The sequence below is a fragment of the Podarcis liolepis genome, assembly GCF_965112155.1.
Source record: "Podarcis liolepis genome assembly, chromosome: 2".
In the NCBI taxonomy this organism is placed as follows: Eukaryota; Metazoa; Chordata; class Lepidosauria; order Squamata; family Lacertidae; genus Podarcis; species Podarcis liolepis.
This window is the reverse complement of record NC_139555.1, coordinates 120,781,009-120,792,326: the sequence shown is the minus strand read 5'-3', so window position 1 is coordinate 120,792,326 and position 11,318 is coordinate 120,781,009. Positions and strand designations below refer to the sequence as shown.

General features: G+C 47.2%; 1 protein-coding gene across 2 annotated transcripts; it reads right to left on the bottom strand.

Moving 5' to 3' along the window:
• Window positions 1-10,544, bottom strand: LOC310701583 (zinc finger protein RFP-like). 2 transcript variants are annotated; one of them, XM_083492708.1, is made up of 8 exons: window positions 9,735-10,544; window positions 9,048-9,143; window positions 7,821-8,051; window positions 6,607-6,629; window positions 4,782-4,900; window positions 4,347-4,379; window positions 3,024-3,053; window positions 1-753 (listed from the first exon to the last, which is right to left on the bottom strand). In XM_083492708.1, the coding sequence occupies exons 1-8, from the start codon at window positions 10,158-10,160 to the stop codon at window positions 212-214; spliced, it is 1,500 nt and encodes a 499-aa protein (XP_083348834.1). In that variant the 5' UTR covers window positions 10,161-10,544; the 3' UTR covers window positions 1-211. The 2 variants fall into 2 exon arrangements, with proteins under 2 accessions (XP_083348834.1, XP_083348835.1); XM_083492709.1 differs by lacking the exon at window positions 3,024-3,053.
• Window positions 10,545-11,318: the final 774 nt, after the last annotated feature.

The following is an 11,318-nucleotide window of genomic DNA, read 5'->3' as shown; positions in this document are numbered from 1 at the left end:
TGAGGAAAATATGATTTATTGGGACTGTTAAAAGTGTGACTGTCTCTTTAAGAAGAAGTAAGCTGCAGAGGGAATTCTGGGGAAAGGAAGGAAAATGAATCTTCTCAAAAGGCCCTTGAAAAATTGCCCAAGGTTCTCCTGGTGGGTAAATGTTTTTTATATCAGTCACTCTGGTCTGGAGAGAAACTCCTGCTGGGCCTGAGAGGCAGATTTAGTCTCCTCCGGAGATACTGAGGTGGGTTTCATTTCCCCACAGATCAAAGTCATTCAGATAAAAGAAAGGGAGGAGGGTCTCTCCAGAGAACAAGGCTCCTGAGAACGTGTAGAGTTCAGCTCCTGAGTCAGCGTCAGAAAAAGACACACGTCCCCCTTCACAGTCCAGAGTCACCCGGATCCCCCTGGGTTTCTTCCTCGGGGACAGAGGAGAGGAAACAGGGGAGGTACAGGCCACGTACTTCCCTCTCCACTTCTCCACAGCCCAGATCCCTCCCTCAGGGCTAAAGGAGAAGCTGCCCTTTCTCTCCACAGACTTCCTGGCAACCCCCAAAGCCCAGCATTCCCCACTTCCCACAGTGACTTCCCAGAAATGTCTGCCTGCTGTGAATCCCTCACGTCCCAACACACAAGGCCAGTCACTGAATCTCTCAGGATTGTCAGGCAGGGCTTGAGGTTTGTCTCCCCGTCTCAGGCTTTTCCTATCCTTGGACAGGATGAGTTGGGGATGGGCTGTGTCTGGATCCAGAGTGACATTTGCTGTTGGGAAGAAGATGAGGGAGAGAGAAGATTAGGCAGAGTCAGCGGAGAGAGAGAGATGGACATCCTAATCCAAGAAACACCCAAAAAACCCAGATTCCCTATCAGATCAATGGGATTACTTTGCATCATAGGTGTTGTGTATTAAGTCAAAGGATTTTATATCTGTATTATTATTGTCTGTATTTGCATTAGGGTAAAGTAACTGCCTTTTGGTTTCAAAGGGTACAGCTACTATTGGTTCATTTAAGCTGCTGTATTTGGATCCTCTGTCTTATTGGTTTCCTCCAAAAGGCAGGACTGTGATTGCCTGATATTGTTCCCTCCAAAATGTATCCTTTCTAGCTAGTCCCCTGTCCCTATAAATGTAGCTTTCCTCTCCTCAGGCTTGAGTCTTGTTTGCTTTAATAAAGAAGTGTTACTAGAGAACTGTCTCCAGCATATTATGTCAAGAGAGCTGAAATCACAAACCCCACATCACAACAATATGCAAGACTGAGACTCCTCCTTTCAGACTTTCATCAGAATAAATAGCTTCTGGTTGGTTTTTAAATCAGTTTCCTTCACATTCTTATATTCAATGTCCATTGTGCCTGCCCTCTTCTCAACCCAGGCATTTTCTAAGAGGAAAAACCACCCAGTAAACCTTTTACTCAGCTCTTCTGTGTTATCTAAGAGGGAAGAGAGGAGAATTGGAAGAGGCAGGAGAGGAGAGAAGTTGCTTTCCTCTGACAATCTCTGTGGGAATTGGCCTTTGGGGATCTCTGGGTTGGGCTGGGGGAGGACGACCCCCATGTAATAATAATAATAATAATAATAATAATAATAATAATAATAATATCAACATTTGCATACTGCCCATCATATATAGGTCTGAGGGTGGTTCACAGCATAAAAATACAACACAAAACCACATATAGGCTTCCCCTCACTTTCGCATGGCTTATGTTCTGGGCCCTCGTGCACAAAAGTGAAAATCGTGTTAAGTGGGGAGCCTGTTTATTCCTGCTCTCCATCTCTCTCACCCACTTGGTCTCTCCTTCCTCCCAACCATCTTGGAAGTTTAGGCCTTGCCGCCAGGGAAGAGGAGGCAGGTGGCAGGGCAATTTTACAAAGGACTGCTTATTCCATGCTTCTCTTTGGGATTTAATATATACCATAAGACTAGTTCCCTGGGGGAAGCGGGGAATAACTCAAAAGGTTACCAGTTTGGGGCTGAGACAGTCATGATAGGCAAGTGTAGGGCTGCCCTATTTTGAAGAGCAAGAAAGAGGACACATTTGCCAACTTCGACTTTTAACCATGGATCGCTATGACGACTCTCATTTGAAATACCCCTACTATATGTAGGCTATAGAAGCTGTGATACATTGCTAGTAGCAGTGTTCTGAACTTTCAACAAGAAAAGAATAATAATAATACATATAGCTCCCTCACTTGCCACATGAAATATTTGGGCACATGTTCACATCTTTCTGAACGTAAGTGCGCACATAACAATTTATTAAACTGTTGAACATCTGCATGTGGACTCTCCTTAAGGGCAGGGGGGGTCTTAACTCTTGCCCTCCCGGACTCCTTCTCCAAGATCTTGTAGCTGAGCCAGCGTCCTTTTGGTTCAGCCACAAGAGAAGGGATTTTTACAGTATGTCGCTAGCTTAAGATGCTGCTCTGTTGTGATTCTCTGCTGCAGATTAGCCAAACCGGGTGCCTTAGATCTGACTCTAATGCTGGCATAGGCAACTTTGGCCTTCCAGATGTTTTCGGACTGCAACTCCTAGCTAACAGGACCAGTGGTCAGGGATGATGGGAATTGTAGTACTGAAACATGTGGAGGGCAGAGGTTGCCTATGCCTGCTCTAATGCAATGGGTTCTTGTAAACCAAAAAAAACGAACAAAAAACCTTGGGGACATTTAGCCAAATTTTAAAAATCTGCCCCGATACAAATTATAAGAAATTTTAATCATGAAAATAGAAGACATGGCTGGGAAAAAGAGGACTCATAGCAACCAGGTGTGAAAAAGGTCACAGGAATGGAAAAGCAACCCAACTCTCTCTAGCCAGGAGGAAAGCTCTTCCCTCCTCCGCCTGATCCTTCTGGGAAGTTTGTCTCTCCCCCTTCAAGTCCACCTTCTCTGCCTTTGTGGTACAAACAGCAGGGCTAAAGTCAAGCGGTGGATGGTTCTCAACTGTACAGAAGAGACTCTTGACCCCCCATGAAACACTAGTCCCCCCCCCCGTGAACTGGGGTCTCCATGTGAATTTTACCTCTCTGGAGACTTCTGAGTGACTGGACATCTGAGGAAGCAAAAATATAGGCTTAATGGTCTACACTGCAATAGTTCAGAGAAAATCTTTTTACAAAACATCACCATAACATAGCATCTGTTGTTTCCTTGTTTCAAGCAAAAGATGACATCATAAAACAAGTAATTGGAAGACAACAACTGTAGGCCTAAGGAATTAAAACAACTAACGTGTTTAGCTGTGATTCCTGCATTGCAGCGGGTTGGACTAGATCAGGGGTCAGCAAACATTTTCAGCAGGGGGCCGGTCCACTGTCCTCAGACCTTGTGGGGGGCCGAAATATATTTTTTTTGGGGGGGGGGGAATGAACAAAATCCTATGCCCCACAAATAACCCAGAGATGCATTTTAAATAAAAGGACACATTCTGGGGAAGTCAGAAATGGTAAACCATACTAGAAAATGGTGGAATACAATCATTCAAAATCCACGAATGAAATGGGAATCTGTACTGAATGGCTGGAGGAAGGTTAACATCAGCGCCAAGTAAACTGGTGGGGAATTGAAACCAGAATTTCCAAGCATGCTGACAAACCAAATTGCAGAGGATGAATCAGTAGAGCTTTACCCTGTAATTCAAAGGGTCTCATGCAATGGGAAGTCGTCTCTCATGGAATGGGGCTGATCTCATAAGAACAGTGGGAAGTCTCAGGAGATGGGGATGGCTGATGAGGTTGAAACTGAGGAGGAGGCAGCTCAGGCCTTGCTCTGCTGCTGGGAGACCAGACTGGGCAGGAGGTGGAGGAGGGACTGGGTGCTTGCGGGTGCCCTTTTTAACACACTTCACGAGGGGGAAATGCAAGCAAATCTAAAGAAGCCGCAAAAGAACCTCTCCAGATTGTGTGGAGGGAAAACAAAATGCAAGGGAGGTTCCCTATATATGAGAACGCGACAAGATGGACATTGGACTGACCCTGCAGGATCCTCCTTAAGGGCTTTTGTAAGATATTGTAAGGCTCTGAGGATTTTCCCTACAAACAAGCAGCATACAGATTTTAGGAAAGAAATCGAGTGTGAAACCAGGATACTAGTCTATAGGCAGGAATGGAACTCAGACTGGTGTGCAGGTTCTTCGCAGGGACAAGCTCTGCCCCCAATCCAAGCCTTCAAACCCTCTCCCAGTTCATTCACGGGACAGACCAAGAACCCAAACACCACTAGAGGACTGTTTCCCAGAGTGACGCCATTGATGGGGGTCCCAAAGTCTGCAGAAGGGAAGGTTCAACACCCATGAAATATCAGTCTCCATCCCTCCTGTCAAATTGTTCCTCCCATGGAAATTTACCTTTCTGAAACTGTTTTCTGTATAACACAGCATCTGAGGAAGCAAAAAGATATCAAGTGTTAGGGCAACGCTCTTCCGCCTGAGATAAATCTCCATACAAAAGTAACACTTCATAATGTGGCATCCTTGAATTGACTCCATTCAGAGCAGGAGAACCTCCAGAAGGACAACCCCAGATTGTGTAGACTGGTAACCAAAAGGAAAAGGAGGTTCCGTATAACTGAAAACAGATACACTCTTATTCAGGCTTTCTTTACAGGATCCAGGGTCACAATATACATGGGCCATTCTGGGGGACAGAAAATGAAGGCTGGAGCACCAAGAAGGAAGGTATCCTGGGGTTACTCAATTCCATGCAGTAAGAGCCTGGCATGTTCAGTTCTGAAGAAATAATAGAAATCCCAGTGTGAAATCCTGGCAGCCATTTTTCATTACCTTTCCATTGTTTCATTGTATCCTCCACAAGGTGATTTAGATCACAGGATTCCAAGATCCTCTTCCTCACTGCTGGAGGGAAAGCCAGTGGGTTCTCTGGACTCTCTCTTTTCTCATACCTGGTGAAAAGAAAAACAATGAATGGCCCCATTGTGGCACCGTCTCCCTAATTATTGCAGGAGATCTCAATAACATGAACAAAGTTGAAGTTTATTTCCCAATAGGTACTTCAACATGATCTGTTGACACCCACCTCCAAGCCCTGGCCAATGGCTTCGTAAGGATGCTAAACAGCACAAGGGACAAGAGGCAACCCTGTGCGACATCACCGGAGGGCTCCCATGGCTTCAAACTCTGCTGCCCCATAACAACTGGCTCACATTCTCATTTCCCTTCCTCCCCCACAACAAACACTCTGTGAGGTGAGTGGGGCTGAGAGACTTCAAAGAAGTGTGACTGCCCCATAACAACTTTCTGGGAAGGTCCCAGGACGTAAGGGGCAAACCCCTGCAATGGAGTGCCTGCAATCCCTCCCTCCCTGAGCCTCTCCAGAGGATGTTAGAAGAAGAAGAAGAAGAGTTTGTATTTGATATCCCGCTTTATTACTACCCGAAGGAGTCTCAAAGCGGCTAACATTCTCCTTTCCCTTCCTCCCCCACAACAAACACTCTGTGAGGTGAGTGGGGCTGAGAGACTTCAGAGAAGTGTGACTAGCCCAAGGTCACCCAGCAGCTGCATGTGGAGGAGCGGAGACGCGAACCCAGTTCCCCAGATTACGAGTCCACCGCTCTTAACCACTACACCACACTGGCTAGTTAGTGATGTCAAAAGCTGCCAAGCGGTCAAGGAGAACAACCTCCACCCTCCCTGCACCCCCCCTCTCACACAGGAAGTGCGCAACCCCATGCCCCATGGGACTCTCCCTCCAGAGGCATCAAACAACCTGACTTTCACCCCCCACTCAAGACCACCTTCAGCCTCTCACGCTGGAAACGCTCCCAAGAAAAAGAGCCAACCCATTCTAGACCAACAGACCTTCCCTCCCTCAGTGCCTCAAAGGGGCTGAGTTGGGGGGTCCGTGGGACGTGGAAACATATTGGTACGTCCTAAGCTGTTCCCAAAGGGACGCGGGTGGCGCTGTGGGTAAAATCCTCAGCGCCTAGGGCTTGCCGATCGAAAGGTCGGCGGTTTGAATCCCCGCGGCAGTGTGCGCTCCCGTTGCTCGGACCCAGCGCCTGCCAAACTAGCAGTTCGAAAGCACCCCCGGGTGTAAGTAGATAAATAGGGACCACTTACTGGTGGGAAGGTAAACGGCGTTTCCGTGTGCTACGCTGGTGCCGGCTCGCCAGAGCAGCTTTGTCACGCTGGCCACGTGACCCAGAAAGTGTTTCCGGACATCGCTGGCCCCTGGCCTCTTAAGTGAGATGGGCGCATAACCCCAGAGTCTGTCAAGACTGGCCCGTACGGGCAGGGGTACCTTTACCTTTACCTTAAGCTGTTCCCAGGGATCTTTGGCACTTTCTCTTCTACATGTTTGAAATTACCAAAGTCAATGAACAGAAGGTGGAAGAGAAAGAAAAGAACCCCCATCCCCGTGTGAAGTGATGTGGGGAGGTAGGGAGGGAGGAGGCAGCTGACCTTGATCCTTGGAGGGAGAATTGGGGGGCTACAAGTTCAGGAGAGGGGGCCCTGCTTTTACCTGTGAGATGCCTCAGGGAGTGAGTCCTACAGTCTCCCCCCTGCAGCCCCTGGAGGGCCATGTCTGAGGTTGTTGCATCCTGGAATCATGGAGTGATGCTAATGGAAATGAGCTAGATCCACTTACCTCTGCAAGGTCCTTCTCACATCCTAGAGGGGAAAAGAGGAGGGAATTCACTGCACACCACAGGCCACACTAGGAAGCCCCCCTCAGACCCTGGCCCTTGGATGTCAGTCTGCCTGGCACATGCCAAGGTTTTGGGTAGGAATGGCTGAATCAGCCAGTTTTGGTTTCTCACAGCTTTTATTTCTCCAATCTGAAATTATTAATTTTTCCAGTATCAGGTTCTCCACATTTCCACATCTGTTTACAATTATTTTATAAGAATCCTTATGAAAATCCACCAGCATTTTAGGGAAATTTAATATTTGTGGGTTCAGGAGAAGATTCCATCCCATCTCTTCTCTTCGATTATAATTAATTAACTTTAATCCCATTTGCATTGTGCAATTCAGACGTAAGTAAGCCTACAAGATAATCCTACCAGGGAACTGTCCCAAGTTGTCTTCCACAGAAGTCCCCAAATTTCAAATTCTACTTTCCAACTGGAAATAAAAAAGCACCTGCAGCATAAAATGCCTCCAAAGGGGTAATAAAACAGCTCCGTGTTTCTTTGGGCTCCTCCACACTTCTGCTTTTCCTGTGCCCAGAAAACACGGGTCCAAGAGGTTTTGCCTTTGCCCTGCCGCTTTTCCTTAGGTAAAACCTGCTCCTTAGTTCAACATCTAAGCAAACGTCAATCCGGAGAAAACCTGGCTGATGTTTGCTCTCATTCAGCAGCAAACAGCGGGTTTTCCTGGAGGAAAGGGGTGGGAAAAGCAGCAGTCTGGATGAGTCCCTTACTCTTTGGTCACTGTGACTGAGCACCATTTTGGGCCGCTCTGTATCCATTGTGAAGGGGATCAACCCAGAAGTTGTGGAGGGAACAGGAAGAGAAGCTTGGTCAAGAGACTGCCTCATGTCAGAAGGAGGCCTGAATCCTCGCTGAAGTCCAGCCCAGGGCAGGAAGGCAGCATTGCCAAGAAGAAGGCATTTGGAGACAAATCATCAGCAAAGAGCAGAAAACCACCTCCTGTTCCATCAAGAACACAGAAGAATCTCTAGTCTGCATTCAGGTGAGTTAAGCATCCCAGGTCTCTTGGGTCTTCCTGTCCATTACATACCTGACTAGAGGCTCCAACATCTGAGCCCCTGCACTCCTTGTATACATGAAAGAGACACATGAAGGATTGGAGGAAGCCTTTTCCTGGAGCCTTGGGCTGTTCCTGCCACCATCTTACCTGCAGGAGTTCAATCACTGGCTGCTGACTCTTCTCCTCCATCTCCTGGATGATCCTCTCAAGAGAGGAGAGTTTCCTGGAGAGTCCGGCCAGCTGCTCATCCCTTCTCCCTGCAATCTCCTTCTCCACCTCTTCCACATGATTCAGCAGACCTTTTTCTTGTTCTTCCAGGAACTGGCGCAGTTCTCTAAACTTCTCCACAATCTTCAGCCTCTCCGTTTCTGTTAATTTCTGCAAGAAAAGAGGAGGTCTGAGTGTGTTTGGGGCTTAGTCTCAAAACAGCAGAAACAAAATTATGAGAATTAAACAGGGTGGACACTTCTGATTTTTCATAGACATGAAACCTTCAGTGGCTAAAGAAGTAAACCTTTATTTTGAGGGGAGGCCCTCTCCATTGCTGTTTCTGTTGACTTCTATTTTGCAGACGGATACAGCCTAAAGGAAGGAGCTCTTTTTTCCTAGCCATGGATGTTCCCTGCATGTTTTGGGGCATGGCATAACCAGAGTTCTAAGCTGTTCAGAGAACATCCAGGGACATAAAACACCCCTCAGTTTAGACTGGGGCCATTTAGGTGTAGGAAGAAACAGAAACAGAGGAGGAGGAGGAGGACAAAGTGCAGAGTTCATCCCCATAGCTCCCCTGTTTTCTTTAAAAGTTCATAATGGCCTGAGTTTACTTAAAATGAACAAGAGCCCACATTTAGAAAGACAATTCTTTAGTAGAATTTATGGTAAATAAGGATTTGGATTGAAATGCTTCCACCCTTTCAGCTCACAAGTCCTCAGGCTTCTCCTTGACTGCTATTCACATAATAAATGACAAGGGGAAATAAACTCAATTTAGCTGCATTCAAAGGTGAGCTTGCCTAATTTGCTCTTGCTGAAAAAATATGGAGACCAAAACAGAGCTTTAAAATTCTGATATATTCAAGCTTCACCCAGCCAGGTAATATTCACAAAAAAATGTATTTATGAGGGTAAAGTACAGATCAGAATATTTATACAAGGAGGTAACTACCCTAGCATCTGATTCATTTTCAGAACAATAAATTAATAAACAGACTGATATGAAAAATGAGAAATGAGGAGAAGCTGAAACAGGCAGATTTCCCCATCACTTCTCAGTCCTCACTGGATTCTTCTTCTTCTTTATTGAATTTACATACTGCCCTATACCTGGAGGTCTCAAGTGCTTGTTCCCTGTCTAGTAACAATAGAGACACTTACAAGGAGGTCTTTGCTTTCCTTGTCCAGATCTGCTTGATGGGCCAGAATTTCCCCTCTCTCTTTCCTCAGAATCTCCAGGCGGCGACAGATCTCTCCCTAAAGAGAAAAGGAAAAATTCAGCTTTGATTGAGACACACAGAGAAATTAAAATCACAATGGCTTCTTGCGCCCAGTGGCCTTGCTGGAATAGCAAAGTAGTTTCCTGGAGGAAATAAAAGTACAGAGGTTTTCAGCGTTTTTGTGTCCACGGCTCGATGGATCAACTACCCTGTGGGGCTCAGGATCCCAGTTAGGTCCCCCCTTGCCTGCAGAGCTGGCAGCCACTCACCTTTTCTCAAACACCCTCCCTTGTGGCCTGATCTCTCAGCCTCTTTTCCTTTCCTTGGGAGTCCAAGCCTGACTTCTCACTTTGAGGTCTCAGGGAGAAGTGGCCAAGGTCCAGTTCAAATCTTTGAAGCTGCTGTGAGTATTTCAAGATCCCCTTGTCCCCCTGGCAGAGAAAAAGACTTCAACTCCCCCCTCCAGCCACCCCAGGAGCCCTCAGGCTTCCCCTGGGCTGCTTCCAAGGCGATAAACAACCACCAATCAATGCCATGTCTACTTTGGACTTCAGAACTAAAAAGCAAACCTCCCAAGAAGAATCCACAGCTATTTATTTCTCCCCCTCCAGATCCAGGGATCTCCTACCTTGTATTCCTGGAAAGCCTCTTCCAGAGGAATCACCTTGTGATTTTCATGTTCCTTTGATTTGTCGCACACCAGGCAGATGGGGACTTCATGGACTTTGCAGAAGAGCTTGAGGGGCTCCTGGTGATCCTCGCAGACTCCTCCTTTCCCTCCTTCCTCCTTTCCCTCTTGAAGGCTGAGATTCTTGGCTATTTCTACCACGTTAGCCAGCTGCCGATTGCGGATGAGGCTCCGTCTCTGAACTGTTTTTCTGCACTGAGGGCAGGAAGCCTCCGCCTCCGATTCCCCCCAGAACAGGACCAGGCAGGATCGGCAGAAGTTGTGCCCACACTCTGGGATGGTCACTGGATCCTTGAAGTAATCCAGGCAGATGGAGCAAGTGGCTTCATCACGGAGATTCTGGATGTGACCCCCCGCAGCAGCCATGGCTCCCTCCCGCCAAAAGCCGAGTTAAGTTTCGCTTTCTCAGATTTCAGCTACTGGCAGTTTCCCCTTCCTGGAAATGACTCAGAAACTCAGTGACCACGTGATCTTTTTTTTTTTTTAATGTCCCAAGGTGTTTACATTTGCTGAATGTTTTCTCAAGTAGCAGCGAATGCTTCTGGATTGCCTCCTGTTAATAAACAAAAATCACCCTTGTAAATTGATTGACCATCAGAACATCCACACAGGGGAGAAGCCTCACAAATGCCCTGAGTGCAGGAAAAACTTTTCTCCGTGAGATACGCTGATCAAACACCAAAGGACCCACGCGGAGGAGAAGCCTTATGAATGTCCCGAGTGTGGAAAAAGCGTCGTGCAGAGGAAGGGATTAATCGGGCACCAGATAATTCATTTAGGGAATACGACCAGCAAATATTCTTGAAAAGTGCCACATTCCACAGAAAAAAAGAGAGAAATGTTGGTTACATCCTGATTTTCAGTGGAGAACACACACCTTTTCTAGGTCACAAGACATAGGCGGATGGCCAGTTGTTGCTGTTAATTCAAGAAAGTTCTCTGTTGAGGCTTCCTGCCCCAGGAGGGGACAAACAAAACTGCCCACCCCCTGCTCTGGTCCCCACGATGGATGGAGGCAGGGAGACAGAGACACATTATCTCCACATTGCAGATTCTCATAGCACTAGAAGTCGTGGCCCCCAAACAAAGCTGATTGTTGGGAGATCCAGGACAGAAAAAAGCATTTCGTTGTGGAGCGTGTAAATGAACCATGGAACTCACTGCCACTGGAGGCAGAGATGGCAACGAACTTAAAATCATGGAATTGCTCAGTTGAACGGTACCACAAGGGTCACCTAGTCCAGATCTCTGCAGTGCAGGAATCTTTTGCCCAACGTGGTGCTCAAGCCAGTGACCCTTAGATTAAGGCTATCATGCTCCACCCATTGAGCTGGGGACAAGACAAGGGGACAAATTCATGGAGCACTAGGCTGTGAAGCACAATGGCTCTGCTCTGCCTCCACAGTCCAGAGGCAGAAGGCTTCTAAATCTCAGGTGCTGGAAACTGCAAGGAGGGGGGGGGAGGCTGGTTTTGCTCTCTGGTCCCCCTTGCAGGTGTCCCACGGGCGTTTGGGTGGCCCCTCT

Bases quoted from the DNA above. Each gene is read 5' to 3' on its own strand.
- LOC310701583 (XM_083492708.1), bottom strand. From the start codon at position 10,160: ATGGCTGCTGCGGGGGGTCACATCCAGAATCTCCGTGATGAAGCCACT. The intron at 4,901-6,606 runs GTAAGTGGATCT...TCTTTTCACCAG, and splicing joins GTGAGAAGGACCTTGCAGAG to GTATGAGAAAAGAGAGAGTC. The intron at 4,380-4,781 runs GTAATGAAAAAT...TTGCTTCCTCAG, and splicing joins TACAATGAAACAATGGAAAG to ATGCTGTGTTATACAGAAAA.